The sequence below is a fragment of the Daphnia magna genome, linkage group LG4 (assembly GCF_020631705.1).
Source record: "Daphnia magna isolate NIES linkage group LG4, ASM2063170v1.1, whole genome shotgun sequence".
NCBI lineage: Eukaryota > Metazoa > Arthropoda > Branchiopoda > Diplostraca > Daphniidae > Daphnia > Daphnia magna.
Window position 1 is genome coordinate 12072436 of NC_059185.1, and position 27464 is coordinate 12099899.

Genomic DNA, 27464 nt, shown 5'->3' on the forward strand with positions numbered 1-27464 from the left:
CGTCGTCTAAACCAACAAATCAAACAAAAAGATGGCCCCCGCAAAGAAGGATATGGGACCCGACCCCGACCCAACCCAATACCTGTTCGTTTCCCTGGAAATGAAACGTCAGGATCAAACCAAGCCTTACGATGGTAAGAAAGCCACCTGGGTGCCATGCGACAAGGACAGTTACCAACTCGGTGAGATTGTCGGCACCAAAGGTGACTTGGTCGTCGTCAAGGTTGCCGATGGCGTAAGTACAACTTTTTTATACATTTTTCTCAAATATTTTGGTCAAAACAAAGGTCATTTATTGTTTTAAAATTAGAGAAATAATTTGCAATGGGGGGTTAAAGAGTAGTAATGTTTTCAATTCAGAAAACTTGTTGATCTTTGAAATTTAATATTAAAAAATTGGGCAACCTTGCCATGCTTTGGGGCTGAACAATGACAAAATAGGGGGAAAAGACGTTCAAGAAAGACCAGTGCTTTCCGGTCAATCCACCGAAATTTGAAAAAGTGGAAGACATGGCAGATTTGACTTACCTGAACGATGCGGCCGTATTGCACAATCTAAGGCAGCGCTACTACAACAAACTTATTTATGTAAGTGAACCAAGAACTGGAATTTACTAATCAATTTTGTTTTGTTTCTTTATTTTTCTATCCACACAACAAATTTTACCGCCATGGGCTCGATAATCCTCCATTCGTTGACCCACCACATTCCTCCAACGGAAATCCTCCAAACGATGAAACTATTCCCACAAAAATCAAAATAACAGGAGAAAACCTTTAAGAAAGATCAGTGCAGTCAAGTGAACCCCCCCAAATACGAGAAATGCGAGGACATGTCCAACTTGACCTACCTTAATGATGCCTCTGTGCTTTGGAACTTGAAAGCCCGTTATACCAACCAGCTTATCTACGTAAGTGTCTTGTGCCCCAACCTAACCACCTCTGTAAAAGTTTTCACGTAACCCAACTATGCAAGCAAACACCATCTTTTCCTTAGCTCCAGCTGTAGTTAGGAGCCTCCACATGTTTACCAAACACTTTTGCCGTGTGAATTTTCATCTCCTGAACGTACCCACAATGGGAGTTGGTAGGCTAAATAGGATTGCATGTCTTTCCATATTACAAATATTACCTGTCTAACAACATCAGATTCATCTCCAACCATACTGACATTTTTCTCCCTACAATTTCCAGTACAACAAAAATACTGCGAATAGGATTACCCTCATTCGACCATGTCGTCGTTTCATTCTATCCCTTTTCAATTTTTAAATGATCAGCCATCTCCTTATGGTATCCCCTTCCTTTGAAGTAGAGTATTTTTCTTTTGTTTGCTGTGTGTGATTTCGAGTGTTGACGGATCCAGAAGCGTTAAAGACGAGCTCTCTGAAAAAAAAAAACCGTCTCAGTGTTGTGTGGTGTCTGTGTGCCCTTATAGTAGTGTTCTTTTCAGTTTGTTGTTGTTGTTTTGATTTCCACGTGAATGACAACAACAGCGCGACAAAAAGTGAGAGAAAAAACGATGCTAATGAGTTTATTATTTTGATTCCTTCTCCCTGGCCGACTTGGGACAAACAACAACAACTATAACAACAACAACAGACCTACTCCGGTCTCTTCTGCGTGGCTATCAACCCTTACAAGCGTTTCCCGATCTACACCCAACGTGTCATCAAGATGTACATTGGCAAGCGTCGTAACGAAGTCCCACCCCACATTTTCTGCATCTCAGACGGTGCCTACATGGACATGTTGACCAGTAGGTTTCATTTCACCTTCTCTTGCAAATTTTTTTTTATCTTAAAAAAAAAAATGAGTTGGCTCCATCGTGTTAAGTTTATCGTTGAGAAAAAAAAGCTCAGGCGGTAAGAATGCCACCAATCGGCAGCCAGCGTTCGGTCGTCAGACCAAACTTGGTCCGATGGTATGCCCCATATGCTGGCCGGTTATTTCCGGACTCGTATGAGCTGTAGTAAAGAATGCCGGAGCCAGAGCCAGGCGAAGCTTCCTTTGCTTTGCTCGTAATGTGATATATTTACCTTTGCTAGCCACATGGAACGGCGTAGCAGCAGTCTATTTTTAATTCTAGAAATACTAAAACCTGGGCTGCGCCTGGGTTCTGGCTACAGCCTTCTATCTCTGGCTTCTCTTGATATTCTTGTCCACTAGAATATTCAGCAATAATATACGCAGCTCACACATGATGGACCAACATAATGATAGACATAATGCCATTTGTACCAATGCTAATTTTCTTCTTTTGTTTGATTCATTGCAGACCACGAGAACCAGTCCATGTTGATTACGTACGTATGACGTTTCTATTAGTACATTAAGATAGTTTAGATCATCAATCAACAAAATACGAAAGTTTTAAAAAAATGTGAATCGAACACAATAGCGGTGAAAGCGGTGCCGGCAAGACGGAGAACACTAAGAAAGTCATTCAATACTTTGCGCAAACCGCCAAGGATGCCAAAGCCGCCAAGCATACGTTTTCATCCGGTGTAAGTTTTGGTTTCTTGGGAGTTAAACAAAAAAAAAATGGTGGGGGGGGAGTACCTTCTACACTTCCGTCTATTTTATCCAAACAAACAACAAGAAATCTAAATTATCAACATAAATAAGCTTTATTTTTTTTTTTTTCTAATGGATTGTTATAAAGTAAACATCAAAGTAACCGGGTAATACGAAAAACCTTTCAAAACAAGATTTTTAATTTTTGCTTCTGGCTTTTTCCAAATATTTTTTCATCTCCTTTATTGGCCTTTTTTCAATTTATTTTGCAACTTTAACAAATTCTGGTTGTGCTTGTCGAGCAATTTAAGTTGACAAATCCTCCGTTCGGATTTCGAATCAAATTGCCATCGATACGTCCATGGCCGTGCACCGACTTCTTCTGACATTTTTCAAAACTTTTCGAATTCTGATGAGAGAGAAAAAGATTAGGTTTCGTGACGTTTCATTGTTCACGCTCGCCGTCGACTCATTTAATGTAATCCACCCAAATCATCCCACAGTGGCGAGTCTGGTGCCGGTAAGACTGAGAACACCAAGAAAGTAATTGCCTACATGGCAAGTGTCGGTGCCTCGACTAAGAAACCCAAGGAGGGTGAAGCCAAGAAGGTATTTCTTCAGCTCACAAACAAAACAACATAGTTTTTTGACATTTGTCTGTAGCAATAGTAGTTTGATTGTCGGCAACAGATCATTTTGACACAGATCTTGTTGTCGACTTGTTTTCATTTTTCTTTATTGTATCTTTATCTTATTATTTTATTTTTCAGTTTATGAAAGTGGTGAGTGAGTGTGGTTTGTCTGAACAAAATTCCGCAACTGAAAACGGAACGAAAACAGAATTTGCACACCCCAGTTGATGCACACATCCCCAATATAGACGTATACTCCTTTTCGTCTTAAAATCGGCAGTCTTTGACACCTACCGATTGTCTGTTCGAACCCTACACGTACACACGCACAAAAAGAACGAGACAAAACAAATTCCTGTTCTATTTGACACGGAGGATTTGCACCGTTTTGTTTTCCTATTTCAATTCAGTACTTTACACCCATCAAAGCACTAAGCTAATCGTAAAGCATGCGACTAAATTCAATTTCGTTGAACAATTATCAGCATGTCTGCCATTGTCTTTTTGAAAGAAAAGGGGGGCGGGGGAGAAGAATGCCGTTAATGAGATGTGATTCTAATCGTTACACACCGACTTTCCTTAGGGTAATTTGGAAGATCAAATTGTGCAGACTAACCCGGTACTTGAGGCCTTTGGTAACGCCAAGACCACCCGTAACGACAACTCTTCCCGTTTCGTAAGTTTTCTCTTGTTTCCAATTCTTTAACAAATCATAATCATTTTCTTTTTTGCGACGACACACAGGGTAAATTCATTCGTATCCATTTCGGTAACTCTGGCAAATTGGCTGGTGCCGATATTGAGACCTGTAAGTTTCTTTTTGATTACTCAATCATGATCATCGATGCTAACTGTTTTAATTTGTTCAAATCTCAAGACCTGCTGGAGAAGGCTCGTGTCATCTCCCAACAGGCTTTGGAGCGTTCTTACCACATCTTCTACCAGATCATGTCCGGAAGATTGCCCACCCTCAAGGGTCAGTATATCATTCAGGGACTTGGCTTCACCAAAGTTCATAATTTATTCATTTAATTCAGTTAATACTAGAGAACAGGGTCAACGATAGGGTTTACAGAATTAATGAAGGGTTTATCCCTCAGCCATATAATAATGAATAATTTTAATGACCCCTCATTCCCTTCCCCATATAAATAGCCGAATGTTGCTTGGTGGACGACATCTACACGTACAACTTTGTCAGCCAAGGCAAAATCACCATCCCCAGTATGGATGATAGCGAAGAGATGGCAAACACTGACGTAAGGAAGAGCTGTTTCACAGTCTTTTCTCTTCTGAAACACAGTGAAGAGCCCAGTTGTACATCACTACGTTGACCCTCACATCTCTCTCTATCTCTTAATTTTTGTTAATGACTTCCGTCAGTTCACGTCGTTATCCAATTGTTACTTTTAACGTTTCTTTAAATTTAATCTTGGATTATGTGATATTGTGTGGATAGTAACTTAAGGTGGTTTCCCATTAATCCCCTTCCACCGTTGGACACCGACATTGCATGGTTTGATTCGTCCCCGGTCCCCTTGGGTTAATTCCCTGGCTCGTAGGGGTTTTTATCCTTTTCACATCGCATACTACAGGACCTGAATAATTAAAGCTCTTTCCGAAAAAGCCCAGCCACGCTATCACCGAAAGGCTCTACATGTCGAATTTTTTTTTTTGTTCCCTCCCTCTTCACAGCGGATTGTTGTTTGGTGGACGACATCTACACGTACAATTTTGTCAGCCAAGGCAAAATCACGATTCCCAGTATGGATGACAGCGAAGAAATGGGGCTAACCGACGTAAGGAGCTGATCGAATGCCTTTGCTAGAGGCCAGCTCACTTTACGTTCTCCCTCAGCTACCCTCGACTCTCAATTGTTTCTCTATTGAATCGATCGTCATTCGCCAACATCTTCGTCCGTTGATGTAGTCATTCAAAGCCCAAACAATTTCGAAATACCGTCCATCTCGCCATGACATTCAGTCGTTTGTCAGCCATTTCGTTCAAAAGGGAAAGCAAATTCCTCGCCCAGTCGGTAGATTTCCTCCATGACATTCGGTCGTCTGTCAAACTATCCGTTCTGTTCCTCGCAAGAAAAACCCTCGAACAAATCGAGCTCCATCTTTCCATTCCATTTCAGGCACAAATCGCAATCTTGTCGATTCGGCATCGTACTTAATACTTGGCCATTGGCTACAGCATGTCAATCCAAATGCTTGTCGTCCACATTTTTTCGTTATTATTATTTTTAAAATTGGCAACCCCGCCATTGCAACAGGACCACTAGGCGACGTGTACAGGAATACGAGCGATTGCGAATTAATTGTAGAATGTTGGGGATGGTTGCAGCGATTTTAAACGTCCAAATTCTTTGCAAATTCCCGATTTATAGCCGATTGTTGCTTGGTGGACGACATCTACACGTACAACTTTGTCAGCCAAGGCAAAATCACCATTCCCAGTATGGACGACAGCGAAGAGATGGGGCTGACTAGCGTAAGGGAGAGCCACTCACTACGATTCAGTGGAGAGACCAGCTCTTAAACCTTACGTCTTTTGCCTTCAGATCTCTCCATTCTCACTTCGATTTTTACGATTTAATCTTTTACATCTTCGTCCGTTGATATCGTCATTCATAAAAAAAAAAAAATAATCATTTCGTTCATGACATTCGGTCGCGTGTCAGCTCCATATTCGAAACGTATCCTGTCCTTAACCGTATCTTATAGGACATGGCATCCAATCGCATATCTAATAGTCCACTCCTTGCATAGGTTCGATCTTAGTCGTTCGATCTCGCCTGCTCCTCCATTTTCGAAAACAATTCGCAATCCAATCAGCGACGCAAGTTCCAATCCTCTCCCGACATATTTGTATTGCCGCGGGAAATGTTTTAGAGCCACCTTAAATTCCAATTATTTTTGCTAATTGATTTGCGAAGAGCGGACCAGGCTTTTACTCTTAATTTCTGAAATTTTTGTTAAAAAAAAAAAAAATTACCTTTGTATCATGTACAGCCATGTGCTCGTTGTCGGACAACATCTACGACTATCCCTTCGTCAGCCAAGGCAAAGTCACCGTTCCCAGCATCGACGACTCAGAGGAGATGCAAATGGCCGACGTAAGATCTTAAACGAAAAAAAAAAAAAGAATCACAATTATTAATTCAATCATTAGACGTCCACAAACAGATTTTTTTAAATTCAATTTTCAAACTTCCGAAAACAAAAAAAGAGCTTCAGGTCAAATTCAATTCCAAATTCCGTTTTGATTTCATGCATGACAAGTTTTTTTGTTGTTCTCATTTGACAAGAAAAGTAGAACGCAATTTTTGATTGAATTATATTTCTGCATGAGTTAGTGTTATACCTGTATCAGATATTGAACCGAATCAGAGCAAAACAGGTTCAACATTTCATTTACCCGAGTGTGCTGATGAGTGGCCCTGATCCCGAATGCCAAATTCGAAACAAAAAAAAAAGAGTGTTTTAGTAGCTCCATGTTTTTCATCTTTTCACCGATGATGATCGACGACGACGACGGCGGCAACAACATCCATTTTTTAAAAAATTGTTCAAAAAAAAGCAATTTGAGAGAGAATGGGGCAGGGGCTTAAACAACGTACTGTGTCACGCTGGTTTCTTTTCTTTCTTTCCTTCTCTTTCTTTTCGCATTTTCATTATTCGACACACGTATTACGTGAACGTTACTAAAACTGGGAGCCTATTATTTTCTTGTGTGTGTTGTTGCTGCCGCCTGTGTCGCTTCGACCGACGAAACTATGTAGGAGGCTTTCGATATCTTGGGTATGGGTGATCAAAAATCCGACATTTGGAAGATCACGGCCGCCGTCATGCACATCGGAACAATGAAGTTCAAGCAAAGGGGTCGAGAAGAACAGGCTGAACCTGATGGCGTAGCGGTAAGCGGTCAAAGAACGACGATTTCTAATCTACCTTTGTTTTTTCTTTTTTTTCTTTGGTGTGCGGTTTTTCTTTTTGTTCCATACCCTTCTGAAACCAAACGATTTGAAATCGGCCCACGGTATTTATCGACGACGACCAAACACCGTGTCCATGGATTGGAACGGGTTGTACCCCCAACTTCTCGTCCCTATTTCTTACATCACACACACACACACACTTAAAAACAAAACACACACACGTCGGCTAAACAACGACGGGGGCACACCCAGGAAGCCTTTGACATTCTGGGCTTCACCCAAGATGAGAAGGACATGATCTACAAGGTCGTGGGAGCCGTCATGCACCTTGGAACGATGAAGTTCAAGCAAAGGGGTCGCGAAGAACAGGCTGAACAAGAAGGAAAAGAGGAAAGATACACAGAACTTGTCGCTATTCTTTTCCTTGTTGCAAAATTCTCTTTTTATTTTAGCTTTTTTTTTTTTTCTTAATATTCAAATGTAAAAAGGAACGAGATCAAATCATAGGCTATACCAGCTGCACTAAAAAACTACGTCAATTTTTTTATGCATTGTCCTCACCATAATTCCAAATTTTGGCTTCGTTAGAGACAGAAAAAAAGAGAGAAAAACATTAATTATTTTTACAGATTTAAAAATTGAACGCTTAAAAAAAAAAATTCAGCCACGCGAACGCGCCTTCGTCAAGAATGAACGAAGACTTTACCCTCCACAAAAACTGAATGAAACACAACATTTTTATTGAAAAAAAAAAACTTAACTAACCACATCTCCCCGCTTTCTTGCTTACAATTTTTTCACTAATCTTATCTTGCACTTTATTTAGAGAAATTCAGCACGAGCATAAAACAATGTTTTAAATGTTCACATCAAATTAATTCATTTTGTTTTCCTGCTCCCTCAAAACAACCCCTTAAAAAACAAACAGGAAGGTGAAAACGTTGCCAAGATGATGGGTGTCGATGGCCCTCAGCTGTACATGAACTTCTTGAAGCCCAGGATTAAGGTCGGTAACGAGTTCGTCACCCAGGGTCGTAACGTCAACCAGGTAATTCTTTCCTTCGACTTGGATGTATTGAATTTCTAAAAACATGAGAATTCGACACGCTTTAAAAAAAAAAAAAACAGGTCGTTTACTCGATCGGTGCCATGGCTAAGGCCATCTTCGATCGTCTCTTCAAGTGGCTCGTCAAGCGTGTCAACGAGACTTTGGAAACTGGCCAGAAACGTGTCACCTTCATCGGTGTCTTGGATATTGCTGGTTTCGAGATCTTCGACGTACGTATATAGCCGACAACCTCGCCTTACCCGTTACCAGGTTTTTCAGCCCCTTTCACCTTCATTCCTACCACCCCTGATTCATTTTTTAAAAACAATTCGAGTTTGTTTTCTAATCATTTTCAACGTGATTATTACGACGGACGCCGACGACGCTTTCACATTCTACTACCAATCAAAAGACAATTGCTGTTTAGTTGCGAACAAATTTGCATGGCTTTTTAAATGGCTATTGCATAATTAGAACAGAATTTATTTATAAAAAAAACAACTTAAAAATTTGAAAATGGCGTCCTTGCCAATGTAGTTCAACGGATTCGAGCAACTTTGCATCAACTTCACCAACGAAAAGTTGCAGCAATTCTTCAACCACCACATGTTCGTTCTTGAGCAAGAAGAGTACAAGAAGGAAGGTATCGATTGGGTCTTCATGGATTTCGGTATGGATCTCCAGGCCTGCATTGAGCTCATGGAGAAGGTACGTTTCCACATAGAAAAACAGAAACTTGGGCCAAGGGTGGTGGGGGAAGGCAGGGAATTTAAGCCGAATTAGATCATTTACGCTAGTTAGTGTTTGTTTTTGACAAGTTTGGACATGAAAAGAGCAAATCTCATGGGGAGGGATAAATGGCAGTTCGTGTGGATGATATCGGGACCAGGTAAATCGTTTTTCTTTCATCAATTGATTCAACGCATGTGATTTTGCATGCGCTTAACCATCACCGTTCGACTTTAAAAGACAATCGTTCCGATTAATTTTTTTTTGATTTTCCATTTGACCCAAACGTTTGATAGCCGATGTGACGAATCTACGATCGGCCATTGTTTTTTTTTTTTTTAATCCATTTGGTTTTACATAATCTGACCATTTCTCTGTTTGGTTTTGCCGTGATTTCTACCCTCCCTTCTGTCTCTTGTTCTTGCTCTCGAAAATTCCAAAAAACAAACGAAAACCGTGAAAATAGTTCAACGGTTTCGAGCAGCTCTGTATCAACTTCACCAACGAGAAGTTGCAACAGTTCTTCAACCATCACATGTTTGTTCTTGAGCAAGAAGAGTACAAGAAGGAAGGTATCGAGTGGGTCTTCATGGATTTTGGTATGGATCTGCAAGCCTGCATTGAGTTGATGGAGAAGGTACGTTCAAACGCGCCGCACTATAGGGGTTTTCACAAGATAGGGCAACATATTTGTGTTTGCGAAATTTGCAGAATTCACATTGTTTTAAAAAGAATTTCAGGTGAGTGGCCAGCCACCCCCCCATTCCGACTATAGTAGGCATGCGACTCTTCTGCCTGTGCATGTCACCAACAACCTGCGCCATCAAAACGACTGCGGCAGACTCAATCACGTGTTGTTTTATTTTTGATGAAAAGAATCCGATTCAGATGACATCGGCTAATTGAATTTTCACATATTTTTTGTCGTTTGCTGTGGGTTTTATTTCGATTTTCCTCACATCCGTTTGTTGCCCCCCCCTGTGAACCCCTTTGAAACCAAACCGCAGTACAACGGTTTCGAGCAACTTTGCATCAACTTCACCAACGAAAAGTTGCAACAGTTCTTCAACCACCACATGTTCGTTCTTGAGCAAGAAGAGTACAAACGTGAAGGTATCGAGTGGACCTTCATCGATTTCGGTATGGACTTGCAAAACACCATCGACCTTCTTGAAAAGGTATCCCCCTCCCGTATTTTGCCGTGTGTGTTCCAGTATTTTTTATTTATTTTATTTAAAAAAAAAAATTTTATTCCTTGATAATTTATCCATGAAACGAAACAGTTCCTGGACGAATTCATAAATAGAATTAGTAGTTATTCGTTTTCGAGTGTCTCAAGCTGAAACAAACAAAATCAGCCAAGTTAATTCACTTTGATTCTTTTATCCGGTCTTTTTCTTTCTTTTTTTTTGGAGTGAGATTTTTAAACCCCCTTTTTGAGTGGTGTGTGCGTGTGTGCGTGTTTGCCATTTTATCTCTTTTTCATTTCAATCAAATACTTCTATGATATGCAAAAGAGATTTAAAAAAAAAAAAATCCTCCCTGCCCCACCCAAAATCGAAAGCAGCAGTTCAATGGCGGTAAGTATGAACATTGTAGAATATTCTTTAAGAGGGGTCCCTTATTTATCGGGTTATTTTTTGGCTAAAAAATTCGTAAATTAAAACAAGAAAGAAAAAAAAAACATGTGCCCACCTTTGTTTCCTGTACTGACTCGCACCTTTCCTACAACAGCCCATGGGTGTCTTGTCCATCCTCGAGGAAGAGTCTATGTTCCCCAAAGCCACCGATCAAACCTTTGCCGAGAAGTTGAACAACAACCACTTGGGCAAATCTGCCAGCTTCGTCAAGCCCAAGCCCGCCAAGGCCGGCTGCAAGGAAGCCCACTTTGCTATTGCCCACTACGCCGGAACTGTACGTTGTTCTTTCTAAAAAAACTGCTACATCCTCTTGCAAAAGGGAACGTGTCTTCAAATCATTGGATGTCTTTTTTTGCAGGTGCCCTACAACATCACCGGCTGGCTCGAGAAGAACAAGGATCCCTTGAACGACACTGTCGTCGATCAGTTCAAGAAGGGTAACAACAGACTGGTGCAAGAGATCTTCGCTGATCACCCTGGCCAATCCGGAGGCAAAGAGGAAGCCAAAGGTACGTCCATTTGCTCCTTTTGGGATCGCAGTGTGGACTTTTCTTTCATTTGTTGGAGTATTGAGAAATCTGAACGAAATCAAAGGTGGCGCTATCATAAGGAAGAGATTTTTTGACAATTTCACACGGTTGTAGATCATTTTTAACAAACCCAAAAAACCTCGAAACAAAAGAGAAGCGGTTTCAACATGGAGACGCGAACCCTCCCCAACACGTTTAAACGAGTTGTTTTAAAATTAATTTTAATTCTTTCACTCAAAAAAAAAAATTGTAAATCTGATGAAAGTTCTTACGAGGCTTGCCATCGTAACCCCACCTACCAACTGTGTGTGTGTGTGTGTTGTGTGTCTTTATCTGCGGCGATTGGCGCGGACCTTGTTGATCCTTACCTCTTTACTACACACTTGACCCGTGTTCTCATCAGGTGGCAAGAGAACGAAGGGTTCCGGCTTCCAGACGGTGTCGGCCCTCTACAGGGTAAATTTATTATCATTTTTTTTTTTTAAATAAGATTCTACGTACAGTAATCTTTTTGAAAGAAATCTAATGGAATATCTACCACACTATGAAAGAGAATAAGAACAAACAAAACTAACACACGTGACGTTTAAAAAAAAAAAAACAAATCGCTGTTTGCTTGCAGAATTTTCAGACGGACCAAACAAAAAGAAAAGGCTTTCAGCCAAACTAATGACTAGCAAACAACATCCACGATCCTCTTTTACCTCACACCTCTACCCTCCTCCCAAACTCAAACAAATCTCTGATGATGATAGCGCGCTGCAATAGCTCACGATGCTAATTTTTCATTTGAAAAGTCAGGAGCTTGTGTTTGACATTGCTTTATGTTTCTATTTAATCACAAATGATTGACCAAAAAAAAAACTCTTTTCCCTCCTCATCATGACCCAACAAAAAAAAAAAAAATGAAAAACAATTCAGGTGGCAAGCGTGGCAAAGGTGGTGGCTTCTCTACTGTTTCGTCTGCTTACAGGGTTCGGCCGAAAAGCTCTTTTCATTTTATCATTTGCATGTAGTTTAAAAAAAAAAAAACATTTTCGTTTATGTGTTGCCCCGCACGATATTCAATCCGTTGCTGTGATCCCGTTAACGCTTTTTAACAGTCACATGTTACTCACAATAATTCAAATGAACCAAAAACAAGATGGTGTGGTACTTTTTCCAGTGGTTATATTTACTACATTTGTTTTTTTCTTTTCAAAATTGACAAAATATTTTTCTGATTTGTTGTTGTTGTTGTTGTTGTTGGACTGATGTTCTGCTGGGGCCAGAATATTCAGTCGGTTGTCCCTCCTCCAAACTGATCCTCCATGGCAGGCATGACTCCCACAAATCCCTCCCTCTCTTTCTCTCTCTCTCTCTCTTTGCAAGAAATTAGAGAAGAAAGAAGATGAAGCACAAAACAAAGTAGATTTTGATTTGAACGAAACCCAAACATTCCAAAAAAAAACAAGAAAACACTCGATTGACAAGTGTCCATTTTGCAAGTTCCCCCCTTTCATTTTCTTTTTCTTTTAGTAGTCCAGTTTGATTGAAAATTGAAAGAAACAATTCCTCCCGGTCGAGAATCTCAAATCTCTCTGTCTCTCTCTCTCTCCTTATGTTGCCATACACACATATGGAAACTACAGGAGCAGCTCAACGGTCTGATGAAAACTTTGAACGCGACGTCACCTCATTTCATCCGTTGCATCATCCCCAACGAGACCAAGTCTCCCGGTAAATGATGCCCTCCCGATCCCTCCAACCCAGCACAATGCACAATTTTTTACTTCCCCCCCCCATTTCTCCAGTGAATTATTTCACAAAACGATCCTCCCTTTTTTGTTAAAAACAAATTCCTCCTTTCTCTCTTCTCTCTCTCTCTCTCTCTCTCTCTGTCGAAACAAATTCCCTCCGATGAATCTCCTCCAACGAAAGAACAAGACATTCTCCTCTGCCGGGCCCCAGTTCTTGCTGTGCTTTAAGCGACGAGAACTAATCGTAAACATTTTTTTTGTGTGTTCGCTTTTGTTGCTTTGCGAAACAAACAACAAAAGGAGCAATTGAATAACTTGATGACGACGCTCCGCTCGACGGCGCCCCACTTCATCCGTTGCATCATCCCCAACGAGACCAAATCGCCCGGTAAGAATTGTGTCCGCCAATGTATCCATTGCTGGTGGCAGCAGAGGCGCATCCGGGCACAGAGGAGGACAAAGGAGGAGATTATAACATCGACGTCATCCACAACCCCACACCGAACCTTTTAATTACACCATCAATTCTTCTTCTATTTATCCCTCCCCACTTGCACCTTTTTTTAAATTATTTTTTAAAGACAAAATGGCCGCAGAACTAACGTTTGTGTTCTCTCCGTTGGACAGGTGTTATCGATTCTCACTTGGTTATGCACCAGCTGACATGTAACGGTGTACTTGAAGGTATCCGTATTTGTCGCAAAGGATTCCCCAACCGTATGGTCTACCCCGACTTCAAGCATCGGTAAGAATGCCCCATTTCATCCAAGAATCTTGAATTTCTTTTTTTTTTTTTTAATTGTTATTCATTAGTTAGTTAAGATGCACACACAAGTCTATAGAAACTATATAAGTCGATATAATAATTGCCTCCCCTCGAAATCCTCCGTGAATCCTCCAAAAATAATCGGTCAATCAAATGCCCAATCGATTGCAATCAGTTACATGATTCTGGCGCCCAATGAAATGAAATCCGAGCCGGACGACCGCAAGGCCGCCAAACTCTGCCTCGAAAAGATTGCTCTCGATCCCGAATGGTACCGCATCGGTCACACCAAGGCACGTAATATTTGAAAAGAACTCCCCCCAACCCCCACTTCCATTTAAAGAAATCTGTTTTTCTTCTCTCGATAAAGAGACAAGATTTTGAAAGAAAGCATCGATGACAGCGGGATTTTTCAACATCAGTTTTTTTTTCTCCACTCCCCTTACTTCCGTTTTTCTTCGATTTTTTTTTTTTTTGTGACCCCGTATCTAGAATTATTTTTTCAATTTTGTTTTTCCCACCTTAAATATCAATCTCGATCGTGAGTCGAAGATGGAACGTGCCATTCAAAAATTTTGGATTTTTTCTCCCCCCCCCCTCCACTCCCCCCATATTCACTCAGATAGAGTGATTATTTATTTTTAATTAGTTTTGGGCAGCTATCCGACAGGTGAGTTTGGTAGACTGCTGTTTAGTTTTCGTTTAGTTCCCATTTCCTTCGATAGATGGTAGACCCTGACGGTAGCAGATGAGGTCCACAGCTTGAATCCTATTAGATATACGGATGATTGCTGATTGGAAGATGAACCTTGTGTCTTATAGTATTCTAATATATGACCCCCTCAACAAACAAAAAAAAACCATATTAACCATCGACCCCAAATGGAAATTAGTTACACCATCCTAGCATCGGCCATTGCCAAGGCAGCAGCTGATCCTAAAAAAGCTTCATCTGGCATTCTGGAGAAAATTCAGCTCGACACAGAGCTGTACCGTCTCGGCCACAACAAGGCATGTCTATATATACATATATGTCATCCTATTCTTTTTGTTTTCGAATCCCTCAAAACAAAAAGCTAAAAGGAAATGAGTGTGTGGGATGTTGCTCTTTCATCTCTGCCCCCTCCCACTCGCTCTCTCACTTTAAATTTTCGCCCTCTCTTTCTCTTTAGCTTGGTTTGAACTCTTACTTGTGTGTGTGTGTGTGCTGTGTGGTAGTATTGAACAACAACAACAGCAAAAAAGGGGGAAAATTCTGATATACTTCCATGTAAGGTAAGCGATTGAAACAAAAACCGTGTGGTCTCATCTGTACGTCCTCAAACACACAAGACTGATTTGTTGGATACAGTTTTGTTTATATTTTGTTACCTACTATGATTAAGTTATTTTGGTTTGGGTTTTTTGTACACTCTAAGCAGCTCCCCTTTCATGAAAAGCAGAAAGAAAACAAGACACTGAATTTGCATATGACACTATATCCATGCTCCAGGTATAACATCTTGAACCCCAACATAACCAAGGAGAAAGATGGAAGCCCCATGGACGAAAAGAAAGCCTCGTCGAATCTGTTGGATGAATCCAAACTGGACGTCAGCTTGTTCAGATTGGGTCACACCAAGGCACGTTGTTGTTTTCATTCGCCTGCGACTTATTTCGCCTGCGAACACAAAACTTGAGCACTCGGCCAGTTCATTTTTAGAGCTACACGTAAAATGCCACAGAGAAAGAGAACAGATTCATTCTTAGAAGCCATTCCTGCTTTTCAATAGATGTTAGAACGATTCGTGATGGCCGATGTACGGGAATCCCAAATTATAGCTGCTTAGAAACGAAACAAAAATCTTTAGAACCGTCCGAAGCCGCCATCTTTGACTGGGACCGAGCAGACGACGCGTTATTAGACTTTGGTTTTAGTCGACCACGTTTTTAGGCAAAGAAAAACCGATGTGAGGTTCTGGTTTCTTCTTATGTGTGCCGTGTGTGTGTGTGTGTGTGCTATTTTGTCTGATGTCTCGATTTCTTCTTCTTCTTTCCTCTTCCACTATTGTATTTGTTTGCCATTAGTTACAAGCTGTTGTGCCCGTCACTTATCAAGGATTCGATGACCGGCGAACAAATCGCCAAACTGGTCCTAGATAAAATGGGTTTCGATGAAGCCGTCTACCGTTTGGGTTTCAACAAGGTAGCCGGAACGATTCCGCCTTTTAGATCAACGCTATCCTCACGAAAGAAACCTTAACAAAATTCCCCATCCAATTTTCTTTTTGCCTGAACTTGTTTGACATTGTGCCACTAACCTTTCAGAAAGAGCTGCAAACCGTAGAAATGCATAGTTTAGCAAACTGTCAGGTAAGGTTGCTTTCGAAACATAGATGCTGAATAATTAGAGCAAATTCACACAAGCAATTGCATCCATTTAGTTCTAGTTGCAACAACAACAAAAATACCTCACGCCTCAAAACAAAAAACTGATCATCGATGCTGCCGCTTTTTATCTTCGCTTCTGAGCTTCGCAAAAACAAAATCACAGCTAATGTTGCTTATTTCTCCAGCATTCGCCTTACCTTTCTTTTTCCCCCACTTATTCCTCCCAGATAGTTGCACACGAAATCAGATGTTAATTCTTGATCTATTTTTACGAATCGTGTCTCCGTGACCTCTCCACACACACACAAACAACAAAACGTAGGTCTTCTTCAAGGCTGGTGTCTTGGGTCAACTTGAAGAGATGCGAGATGACAAATTGGCCAAGATCATCACCTGGTTGCAATCCGTCATCCGTGGTTACCACACCCGCAAACAGTACAAGCAATTGCAAGACCAACGGTGAGTAACTTGGGAATATTTCCAGTTGATCTGTGGACCAGTTTTTTCTTGAAATGAAAAAACACAAACAATTTGTTTGAATTACGATTGCAGTGTTGCCTTGTGCGTTGTCCAGCGCAACTTGCGCAGCTACCTGCAAATGCGCACCTGGGCCTGGTACCGTTTGTGGCAGAAGGTCAAGCCTCTGCTCAACGTCACCCGTGTCGAGGATGAGATCAAGGCCCTTGAAGACAAGGCCGCCGCTGCCCAGGCCAACTTCGAGAAAGAGGAGAAACTCCGCAAGGAGCTCGAGACCAACCTGGCCAAGCTGAACAAAGAGAAGGAAGATCTGCTCAACCGTCTGCAAGCCGAATCCGGCACCGTTGCCGATTTCCACGAGAAGCAGAACAAACTCATGTCCCAGAAAGCCGACCTCGAGTCCCAGCTTTCGGTAAATATCATTTTCATTTGATTGAAATGGCCAATATTTGCGCATCATCTTTTGGTGAATGATTTGATTCAGCCCTTGCTATTAGTACCTTTCCGATTTTCCTGGAATTCAATCGGGGTTTTTTAGTTGCATCACTAGCAACGATAAAAATAGAGTTGAAACGAGCTACTAAAGGGAGGATGTGACTGTCATCGGTGGCGGGATGGGCTGGAACGGACCGTATCTTTTCCCGACTACAAGTGGGCGAAGTCAAAACAGCCGAGCTTTCCTACCTCTCCTTCCGCTGTTGGACAGAATTAAAGGCCCTCCTCCTCCTCCTCCCTCCCCCCCAAAAAAAGTGAGAAATGAGCTAAAATTGGGAATGAAATGCAGCGTGAAGAAGGTTGGGGTTGAAAATAGCCAAGCTGATTCACACTCTACCACTTTCGTTAGATGTGTCATATTGGTGCCCCCCTTTTCTTTTTTCTTATGGGTAAAAAATGTCCAGTCACGGGTCCGATCTGCCTCTTATACATCCACCAACGGTGTGGTTTGTTTTCTTGTTTGGGTCGCTTGGGTGCCTTGTTGATTTTAGCAAGGGGCGAGCCTTAGTAGGTGGAAGGATCTGTCCAGATTGTGATAGAGCGAGACAGGCCGTTTGGCGCCGGGCTAGAGACAAGACAGCTGGGATAAGGGAGTGCCCCACAACGAGGTAAAAACAAAAGTAAAGAGGGGCAACAACAGAAACGGAAAAAAACAGCACAGAATCAGGCCAGTGTTGACAAACGGATCGACTGCTGGATGGGTTTGGCTTAGGACGTGAGAGATGTGAGTTCTAAATTTAGCTCAAAAGGAATTTCCAGATTATTTTTTGCTTACCTTCTCAAAGTCTCTCGACAAATGTCAGGATTTTTTTTTTTTTTTCGCCTTAAAATACTTGGGCAGGACTGGGCAGCTCCAAAGTTGGGTGTGCAATAGAGGAGCCACATGAGGGGCGGGGTTGGCCGGAATGATCCTTCAGCTAGAGTGCAGTTGCTGCAGCTGTCCACGTCCTGGAACTCCAGTTGAGTCGTAGCCATCGGTCGTGGCGGTCTTGTTCCTTCTCGCAGTCCTTCTCTGAATCGAATTTATTTAAAAAAAAAAAAGCCTTCAGTTTTTCTAAATCTTGTGAACGGAAAACATCCATTCGAGGTTTACTCCAACGCGCTCTCTCTCTCTGTCAAGTCAGGATATTAAGAATTTCCAAAAAAAGTGTTTGAACCATCACAGCGAGCGACGAATCACTTTGAATCCAGGGATCATCATCCATCCTATTCTGATTTTTGTTTGGCTTTTGGTTTGTTTTCCTTGCAGAGAACTGACAATCCAACGAAGTAGTTGAAACGTCATTCTCTCTTTCTCTCTCTAATTTAGTTTGATATAGACGAACACACTTCCATATCCATAGTCGAGAGATTAGCAACGAGAGAATCGTAGTATTTAGCCCTTATTTGTCTTGCTGTGACAGTCCACTTTGTGTGTGTGTTTGTGTGTTGTTCTTGTTGTGTGGCTGGGTTTTGAAAGAGAGAAAGAAACCATGTCTGATCTAGAGTACCTCCTGCAGGTATAGTCCTGATTCTGGTTTATGTTGTTTTTTTTTTTATATATACTCCCATCAACCCTTATTTTTTTTTTCCTTGTCTGCGTGTGCAAAATCCCGATCCTTCGTTAAAAAAAACAAAAACAATTGAATGTTGCATAATAAAAACAGGACACCCAAGAGCGTCTGCAACAAGAAGAAGATGCCCGCAACCAACTCTTCCAGAACAAGAAGAAGTTGGAACAGGAAGCTTCTGGACTCAAGAAGGACATCGAAGACCTCGAATTGGCCCTCCAAAAGGTACAGTGAATCATCCTGGAACATAGAAATAGAACCATCAATGACGACACGATCCTTTTCTTGCAGACCGAGACCGACAAGGCCACCAAGGATCACCAGATCCGCAACTTGAACGACGAGATCGCCCACCAGGATGAGCTCATCAACAAGCTCAACAAGGAGAAGAAGCACATGCAGGAAGTCAACCAGAAGACCGCCGAAGACCTCCAGGCCTCCGAAGACAAAGTCAATCACCTCAACAAGGTGAAGGCCAAGCTTGAGCAGACCCTTGACGAGCTCGAGGACTCGTTGGAGCGCGAGAAGAAACTCCGGTAATAATTCACACTTGAATTTGCATAATGACTTTTTAATCAATAAAATTAATTTAATAATAAAACTACAAAAAAAAAAATGTAGCGCCGACATCGAGAAGAACAAGCGCAAGACTGAAGGTGACTTGAAGCTGACCCAGGAGGCCGTTGCCGACCTGGAACGCAACAAGAAAGAACTTGAGCAGACCATCCAGCGCAAGGACAAGGAGATTGCCTCTTTGAACGCCAAGCTCGAAGATGAGCAATCCCTGGTCGGCAAACTGCAGAAGCAGATCAAGGAACTCCAGTCCCGCATCGAAGAGCTCGAGGAAGAAGTCGAGGCTGAGCGCCAAGCTCGCGCCAAGGTATGATTTTTGCCATCGACTTCGATCCACCTGATCCAGTGTTCACACTCTCGACTGTTCCTGTTCCAATAGGCTGAGAAGCAGCGTGCCGATCTTGCCCGCGAACTCGAAGAGCTCGGTGAGCGCTTGGAGGAAGCCGGTGGTGCCACCGCTGCCCAGATCGAGTTGAACAAGAAACGCGAAGCCGAGTTGAGCAAACTGCGCCGCGATTTGGAGGAATCCAACATCCAGCACGAGTCGGTCCTGTCCAACTTGCGCAAGAAGCACAACGATGCCGTGTCCGAGATGAGCGAACAAATCGACCAGCTCAACAAGATGAAGGCCAAGTAAGTTTGACGTTTTTGTTCTTCCCAGAAGCAGACCATTTTGATGAGCGAACGACACGTTACAGACGATGTGGTTGTTGTGATCAGTCCAATCGAATAATCGTGTATTACTCTTTACAGATTTTAATTTCTTTTTTTTTGTTGTTGTTGAAGAATGACTACATGTTTCTTTTTAGATTCGTACTGTTCAGATGTGGTAGATGTGTTTGTTGATTTTCTTGTTGTTGTGGCGATCGGTTTGAGAGAAACCCAATTTTTTTTTCCGAATCAAACCATAAATGTTTATTGCTTGATGAAACATCCGCCACAGAGCGGAGAAAGATCGTTCCCAGTTTGCCGGTGAGAACAACGACCTTCGCGCCGCCATGGATCACGTTAGCAGTGACAAGGTGATTTGGTCGACACCTAAATGAGAAAATGAATCACCCACAAAAAAAAAAATTATTAACCTGAACGGGTTAACTTGCATGCAGCATGAGCTAATCATCTTCGTTCGGACATTGATACACACACACACACACCATCAAGCAACGGAAAATGTATATATCTTACTGATCTGGCAATCACTCGATTAACTGATGTAATCTCTTCTTGACACGATCACTTTTAACTTCGCCTACCACCACCACCACCACCACAAAAAAAATTTAAAAAACAAATAATCAAAAAGAGCCGAGAAGGATCGTTCCACAATGAAGAACCAAGTGGACGATTTCAAGGCCGCCACTGACCACATGACCGCCGAGAAGGTACAGTATTCTAACGCTTCATTTTTGTTTTAATTTGACTTACCATTTTCATTCGGCAACTTACAGTTCATTTTAAATTTGCAATTGATTAATTTCAACAATTAAACCATAACAATATAATATCGATCGCACATTCTACTTGAAATTGAAAGTAATGCATTGGTTTTGCACGTGCGGGATGAATAGGCGGCCGCTGAGAAGATGACCAAGATGCTTCAACAGCAGCTCAACGAAGTGCAGAGCAAGTTGGACGAAGCCAACAGGTCATTGAACGACTTCGATGTCCAGAAGAAGAAGTTGACCATCGAGAACAGCGACTACCTCCGCCAATTGGAGGATGCCGAATCTCAGGTGTCTCAGCTGCAGAAGCTCAAGATCTCGCTGACCACCCAGTTGGAGGACAGCAAGAGGATGGCCGATGAGGAGGGTCGCGAACGCGCCACCCTTCTCGGCAAATTCCGCAACCTGGAACACGACATCGACAACATCCGCGAGCAGCTCGACGAAGAGTCGGAAGCCAAGGCCGACCTGCAACGCCAACTGTCCAAATCGAACGCCGACTGCCAGATGTGGCGTCACAAATACGAGAGCGAAGGTGTCGCCAAGGCTGAAGAGCTCGAAGACGCCAAGAGGAAGTTGCAGGCCCGCCTCGGCGAGGCTGAAGAAGCCATCGAATCGCTCAACCAGAAGAACGTCGCCCTCGAGAAGATCAAGATGCGCTTGACCGGCGAGCTGGACGATATGCACGTCGAAGTTGAACGTGCCACCGTCTTGGCCAACCAGATGGAGAAGCGCGGCAAGAACTTCGACAAGGTCGTCTCCGAATGGAAGGCCAAGGTTGACGATCTGGCTGCCGAACTGGACGCTTCGCAGAAGGAATGCCGCAACTACTCCACCGAGCTGTTCCGCCTCAAGGCCGGCTACGACGAAAGCCAGGAACACTTGGAAGCCGTCCGCCGCGAGAACAAGAACTTGGCCGATGAGATCAAGGACTTGATGGACCAGATCGGCGAAGGTGGCCGCAACGTGCACGAGATCGACAAACAGCGCAAGCGTTTGGAAGTCGAAAAGGAAGAACTCCAGGCCGCCCTCGAGGAAGCCGAATCGGCGCTCGAGCAGGAAGAAAACAAAGTACTGGAATGATTTATTTTACTATTCTGTTTGAAATGACTCCTGTCAAATAGGAGGATCCATTTAAAAAAAAAAAAAAAACAATTTCTTGTCTCTCCATCAGGTACTTCGTGCTCAGCTGGAACTTTCTCAGGTGCGCCAGGAAATCGACCGCCGCATCCAGGAGAAGGAAGAGGAATTCGAAAACACTCGCAAGAACCACCAACGCGCCATCGACTCGATGCAAGCCAGCCTGGAAGCCGAAGCCAAGGGCAAAGCCGAGGCGTTGCGCATGAAGAAGAAGTTGGAATCCGACATCAACGAGCTGGAAATCGCCCTGGATCACGCCAACAAGGCTAACGCCGAAGCCCAGAAGAGCATCAAGCGCTACCAGCAGAACATGAAGGAGACCCAGGCTGCCCTGGAAGAAGAGCAGAGGAACCGCGACGACCTGCGCGAACAGTACGGCATTGCCGAACGCCGCGCCAACGCCCTCCAAGGCGAGCTCGAGGAATCCAGGACGCTTTTGGAACAGGCCGATCGTGCCAGACGCCAGGCCGAGACCGAGCTGGCCGATGCTCACGAGCAGTTGCACGACCTGACTGCCCAGGCCGCCTCCTCCACTGCCGCCAAGAGGAAGATGGAATCCGAATTGCAGACCCTGCACGCCGACCTGGACGACATGATCAACGAGACCAAGAACAGCGAAGAGAAGGCCAAGAAGGCCATGGTCGACGCTGCCCGTCTGGCTGACGAACTGAGAGCCGAACAGGAACACGCCCAGACCCAGGAGAAGCAACGCAAGGCCCTCGAATTGCAAGTCAAGGAACTGCAAGTGCGATTGGACGAGTCCGAGAACAACGCACTCAAGGGAGGCAAGAAGGCCATCCAGAAGCTGGAAGAGAGGGTGCGTGGATTGGAGACCGAGTTGGATGGAGAGCAACGCCGCCACGCCGACGCGCAGAAGAACTTGCGCAAGTCGGAGCGTCGCATCAAGGAATTGACCTTCCAGTCCGACGAGGACCGCAAGAACCACGAGAGGATGCAAGACCTGGTCGACAAACTCCAGCAGAAGATCAAGACCTACAAGAGACAGATCGAGGAAGCCGAAGAGATCGCCGCCCTCAATCTGGCTAAATTCCGCAAAGCTCAACAGGAGCTCGAGGAAGCCGATGAACGCGCTGAACTAGCCGACCAGGCCGTCTCCAAGTTGCGCGCCAAGGGCCGTGGTGGATCCGCATCCCGACTCTCCCCACCCGTAAATTTGATTTAATTTTTCTTTTGGCTTTTTTCTTATTTGATTTTCATTTGTTTTTTGTTTTTTTATTGAAACACAGCCCCAGATGAAGCCCCGCTCAAAGCGAGACTTTGAATAAGGTCCATCCACTCCAGCCACTTCCTCCACCCGCGCAACTGGCAACAAGGTGTTCAAGAAAACAGCAACGTGTGTGTCGGATATAGTAAATAATAATCACTGCTGGTTATTCAATTAATTTTCAAATGGACATTTCAACCCCTCCTAAACAAAAAAGTTCCTTCTTCTTCTTCTGAATTTGTTTCCCTTTCCTTCTCTTTTTCGCTGTCATATCAAGTCTCTTCCTACCTTCAACCCTATTCCTCCTCAGTGTGTGCGAGTGTGTTTTCTAGTCCGATTCTTGGTTTCATCCTCAACTTCAATGGACAACTCGATTTCACTTTTATCTCCTTCTCGTTCACGAAACTCGATCCAGGCGGATTTTTTTTTTTTCTGTGTTCCAATCTCACATCTGAAAGTTTAAACCCTACATTTTTCTTTTGTGTTCTATAAGCGGCGGGGCACTTTTCACTAACGAGTTTTCTTTTTTCAAAGACGAGAGCGAGAGAGACAAAGTGAAAAAGAATGGCTGTTGACGTGAGTGTTGAACCATTGAATCGAAAAAGCATCCGTATAATAATTGAAAAAAACAAAAACAAAAACCAAAAAATGTCATAGCTATATCAAAGAGTTTGGCGCACGCACTTAAATATGAGAGAGTATTGAGACACAATGAAACCAAACAAAAAAATTGATCATCGCGCGCAATCAAAGAGTCGGTTAATCAAGTTCCTCTTTCCCTTTTCCCTTCTTTCTTTGGTCTGTTGCAGGCCTCGTTTTGTTTTATTATATCAATCGTCGACCCAGATATTGACGATGTTTAGGCAATCAAGAAACAAAAAAGAAAAGATCCTCTTTCTCGCTTCTTGAGTCATTCTCTACACACTTACTGTATCCCTTCTGATTGTTGCTTGACCTTTTGTTGTATTACACAGCTTTCAGCCCTTTCAAGTTCAGTGAACAAACAAAAAAACTAAACATCGTTTTCTCCAATTTATTGACACAATCAAATCAATCACGGTTTATGTTTCGGTACCAGAACAAGATGCAATCTCCACTGGAGATCTGGTAGGAAGACACGGATTTCTTCATCTGATATTTGGCCTCTGGTTTACCGTGATCGGCTGATGGAAGGATAAAGATCACCCAGCCCTGCTGGACGTTCGAAACATCGGCCACTTCACTCGTGTTGTTTATCGATAGGAGGTAGTGTCCAAACGAATATTCTCTCGTCTCAAATCTAAATGTTTAATTACAACGTAGTAAAAAAAACATGGATAAAAACATGATTTTGGTGGATGATCATTAACGGAGTAATCCATCGGCCTAGGCAAGCAGCAGGGCATTGTAAACTGTTGAATTAACAGGCACTTGAAGATGAAAAGTCTGGCGCTTCAACGAAGGCTGCTCTGCGATCCGGGTCTACACACGTTCGCCAAATTCGCGAAACTAGCTATGTTTGTATAGCCTAGTTAGACGGTGATTCGCCAACGCGTTGGCGAACCAGCGCTAATAACGGCACAGCGTTGGCAAATACAAATTGGGTTCGTCAACGCATTGGCGAACAAAGAAGCATTCGTAAACGCTGTGGCAACTAGCGACACCACCGCAAAGCAGCAAACCATTTAAGCTTTTGCAAATCGGACTTGCGGTCCGTCTCAGCAAGGCGCGTTTGGGCTTCTACCTGGTTGATCAGGAATGAGGTTGAGTTGCGATCAACCGCATTTTTGTGTCAACCTGGTTGAACTGAACCAATGTTTTGGCGACAACTGATATTTCCTTGAGGTTCAACTTCAACCGCCAGTCAATATGGCCGAGTTCTACCATGGTCCTAGAGCATGGTAGAACCAGAACCGAAGCAGACGACCCAACCACCCAACTCCTTTTTCTTTGCAGAATACAATTGTTATATGGCAACAAAGCATTCACGAACAATTTCAAAAAACTAGCAGACGTTATTATTATTATTTATTTATTTATTTTTTTATTTTCCCTTGTCCACATTTTTTCTTGAAGACTGGCGGAAAAAATTAGAAGGGGTATTATTAGGAACAAGAAAATAAAAGAATTAACAAAACTTTCGAACCTGATGCAGTAATCAGTAGGGCACACTGAATCGAGAATCGACAGCGTATAAATTATAAAATTAATAAATATTGACAACACATAGCAGACAACCTAATATAGAGAGAAGGGGAGAGGGGACATAGCTGCCACATTTTATGAAAATTGTAGTTTTCGCCCAATAATGAAGTGGTGGGCGTGACTTCGGCTCAACTTTCATTTTGGTGTCAAATGTAAACTTGGTTAGTCCGACTTCGACCAACCGAGTTGATCTAACATCCATTTTGGTGTCAACCTGATGGTTGAGTTCAACTCAACCAGGTAGACGCCAAAATGCGCCTCAGATTCATAGAACCCTGGTTGGTTCACGCTGAGAGAAATCCCTATACCGCATTTCGTTGCTCTGTATGTCTAAACTTTCGACGGTTTTGGGGCGGGGCACAGTGGTGGAAACTAGAATCAGAGGCAGCTATTGAGAGAAACTGAGTTATTCAATGGCCATTGTCAGTGTGTTTTTTTTCAAGTTTCAATTTGTCTGGTGACGTCTGCTCCGTCGTTTCCCTTATCACTGATGCCATTGGCTGTTGAAGTTTTCAAACATGCCTGATTGGTGCATTCATCACACACCCTGAATTACGTAGAATTTACATTACTTACCTGTTCCAAAGACATTTTGTTGTATTATAGATTCTTTGAAAAATAAAAAGCAGAAAGAAAATTAACAATTCGATAGAATCAAGTTCCGTTATTTACCTTAAAAATGTTTTCCTGGTTAAAATAGACTACAGTCGGGCTTTCCGAACATAAAACTAATGCTTACATCCTAGACCAACTAAATTTATATAACTTACCGAACCCAAGCTTTTGCCCTTAGGTTGACATGAGTTGATAGCTGTCTCCTAGTCGATTGTTGATTTTAGCAAGAGGCGAGCCTTAGGTGGGAGGATCTGTCCAGATTGTGATAGAGAGAGACAGGCCGTTTTGCGCCGGACTAGAGACAAGACAGCTGGGATAAAAGAGTGCCCCACAACGAGGTAAAAACAAAAGTAAAGATGGGTAACATTAAAAAAAAGAGGGGCAACTACAGAAACGAAAAAACAAACAAAAAAAATCAGCACAGAATCAGGCCAGTGTTTACAAACGGATCGACTGCTGGATGGGTTTTGCTTAGGACGTGAGAGATGTGAGTTATAAATTTAGCTCAAAAGGAATTTCCAGACTCGTTTTTGCTTACCTTCTCAGAGTCTCTCGAAAAATGTCAGGATTTTTTTTTTCGCCTTTTATTACTTGGGCAGGACTGGGCAGCTCCAAAGTTGAGTGTGCAATAAAGGAGCCACAGGAGGGGTGGGATTGGCCGGAATGATCCTTTAGCTAGAGTGCAGTGATACAGCTGTCCACGACGTGGAACTCCAGTTGAGTCGTAGCCGTCGGAAGTGGCGTTCTTGTTCCTTCTCGCAGTCCTTCTTTGAATCGAATTTTTTTAAATTTTTTTAAGCCTTCAATTTGTCTAAATCTTGTGAACGGAAAATATCCACCCGAGGTTTACTGCAACGCGTTCTCTCTCTCTGTCAAGTCAGGATATTAAGAATTTCCAAAAAAGTGTTTGAACCATCACAGCGAGCGACGAATCACTTTGAATCCAGGGATCATCATCCGTCCTATTCTGATTTTATTTGGCTTTTGGGAAATAAAATTTTTGATCCGGATGACTTAATAAACGAGACCAAGAACGGCGAAGAAAAGGCCAAGAAGGCAGTGTCGACGCTGCCCGTCTGGCTGACGAACTGAGAGCCGAACAGGAACACGCCCAGACCCAGGAGAAGCAACGCAAGACCCTCGAATTGCAAGTCAAAGAACTGCAAGTGCGTTTAGACGAGTCCGAGAACAACGCCCTCAAGTGAGACAAGAAGGCCATCCAGAAGTTGGAAGAGAGGGTGGCGGATTGGAGACCGAGTTGGACGGAAAGCAACGCCGCCACGCCGAAGCGCAGAAGAACTTGCGCAGGTCGGAGTGTCGCATCAAGAAATTGACCTTCCAGTCCGACGATGATGACGACGATGCGAAACTGTATGCAAGGGCTGTTCCGCATATTCCAACGAGATCCAGACCAGAACAATGCCCTCAGGGAATGCGAGGAGAGGCTGCGTGGATTGGAGACCGAGTTGGACGAAGAGAAACGCCGCCACGCCGACGCGCAGAGGAACTTGCGTGAGTCGGAGAGTCGCATCAAGGAATTGACCTTCCAGTCCGACGAGGACCGCCAGAACAACGAGAGGATGAAAGACCAGGTCGAGGAACTCAAGCAGAAGATCAAGACCTGCGAGAGACAGATCGAGGATGAAAAAAAGATCGCCGCCACCACTCGGGAAATGTACGAAAAACTTAAACGGGAGATGAACATAGAAGAAGATAACAAAGAAAAAACCGGCCAGGCCGTCTCCAAGTTGCGCGACGAGGGCCGTGGCGGATCCGCATCCCAACTCTCATGACCCGTAAATATGATTTCATTTGTTTGGGGTTTTTTCTTATTTGATTTTCATTTGTG

General features: G+C 43.1%; 2 protein-coding genes across 33 annotated transcripts; both read left to right on the forward strand.

Moving 5' to 3' along the window:
* Nucleotides 1–31: 31 nt before the first annotated feature.
* On the forward strand, nucleotides 32–23806 carry LOC116920186 (myosin heavy chain, muscle). 32 transcript variants are annotated; one of them, XM_032926291.2, is made up of 30 exons: nucleotides 32–235; nucleotides 442–588; nucleotides 1603–1759; nucleotides 2279–2306; nucleotides 3021–3126; nucleotides 3288–3299; nucleotides 3733–3825; nucleotides 3894–3957; nucleotides 4027–4125; nucleotides 4305–4408; nucleotides 6937–7071; nucleotides 8021–8140; nucleotides 8221–8370; nucleotides 8678–8848; nucleotides 10604–10783; nucleotides 10868–11018; nucleotides 11961–12013; nucleotides 12671–12758; nucleotides 13406–13523; nucleotides 13720–13837; nucleotides 16237–16373; nucleotides 16467–16803; nucleotides 18533–18661; nucleotides 18728–18972; nucleotides 19058–19316; nucleotides 19389–19642; nucleotides 19953–20031; nucleotides 20578–21522; nucleotides 21626–22759; nucleotides 22839–23806. In XM_032926291.2, the coding sequence occupies exons 1-30, from the start codon at nucleotides 32–34 to the stop codon at nucleotides 22875–22877; spliced, it is 5856 nt and encodes a 1951-aa protein (XP_032782182.2). In that variant the 3' UTR covers nucleotides 22878–23806. The 32 variants fall into 32 exon arrangements, with proteins under 32 accessions (XP_032782182.2, XP_045027878.1, XP_045027879.1 ...); XM_045171943.1 differs by lacking the exons at nucleotides 13720–13837; nucleotides 19953–20031 and adding exons at nucleotides 15037–15166; nucleotides 20313–20391; XM_045171944.1 differs by lacking the exons at nucleotides 8678–8848; nucleotides 13720–13837; nucleotides 19953–20031 and adding exons at nucleotides 9336–9506; nucleotides 15037–15166; nucleotides 20313–20391.
* A 3161-nt stretch (nucleotides 23807–26967) lies between these two features.
* LOC116933494 (myosin heavy chain, muscle) lies at nucleotides 26968–27408 on the forward strand. The gene has a single exon (XM_045172652.1). It carries the CDS (start codon nucleotides 26968–26970, stop codon nucleotides 27406–27408), a length of 441 nt encoding a protein of 146 aa, XP_045028587.1.
* Nucleotides 27409–27464: the final 56 nt, after the last annotated feature.

What these genes read in the sequence shown, in the direction of transcription:
- LOC116920186 (XM_032926277.2), top strand. Translation starts at nt 32, where the DNA reads ATGGCCCCCGCAAAGAAGGATATGGGACCCGACCCCGACCCAACCCAA. An exon ending in TGGTGCCGATATTGAGACCT is followed by an intron (nt 3,958 to 4,026) that starts GTAAGTTTCTTT and finishes TCAAATCTCAAG; the next exon opens with ACCTGCTGGAGAAGGCTCGT. An exon ending in TCAGATTGGGTCACACCAAG is followed by an intron (nt 15,167 to 16,236) that starts GCACGTTGTTGT and finishes AACAAAACGTAG; the next exon opens with GTCTTCTTCAAGGCTGGTGT.
- LOC116933494 (XM_045172652.1), top strand. Translation starts at nt 26,968, where the DNA reads ATGACGACGATGCGAAACTGTATGCAAGGGCTGTTCCGCATATTCCAA.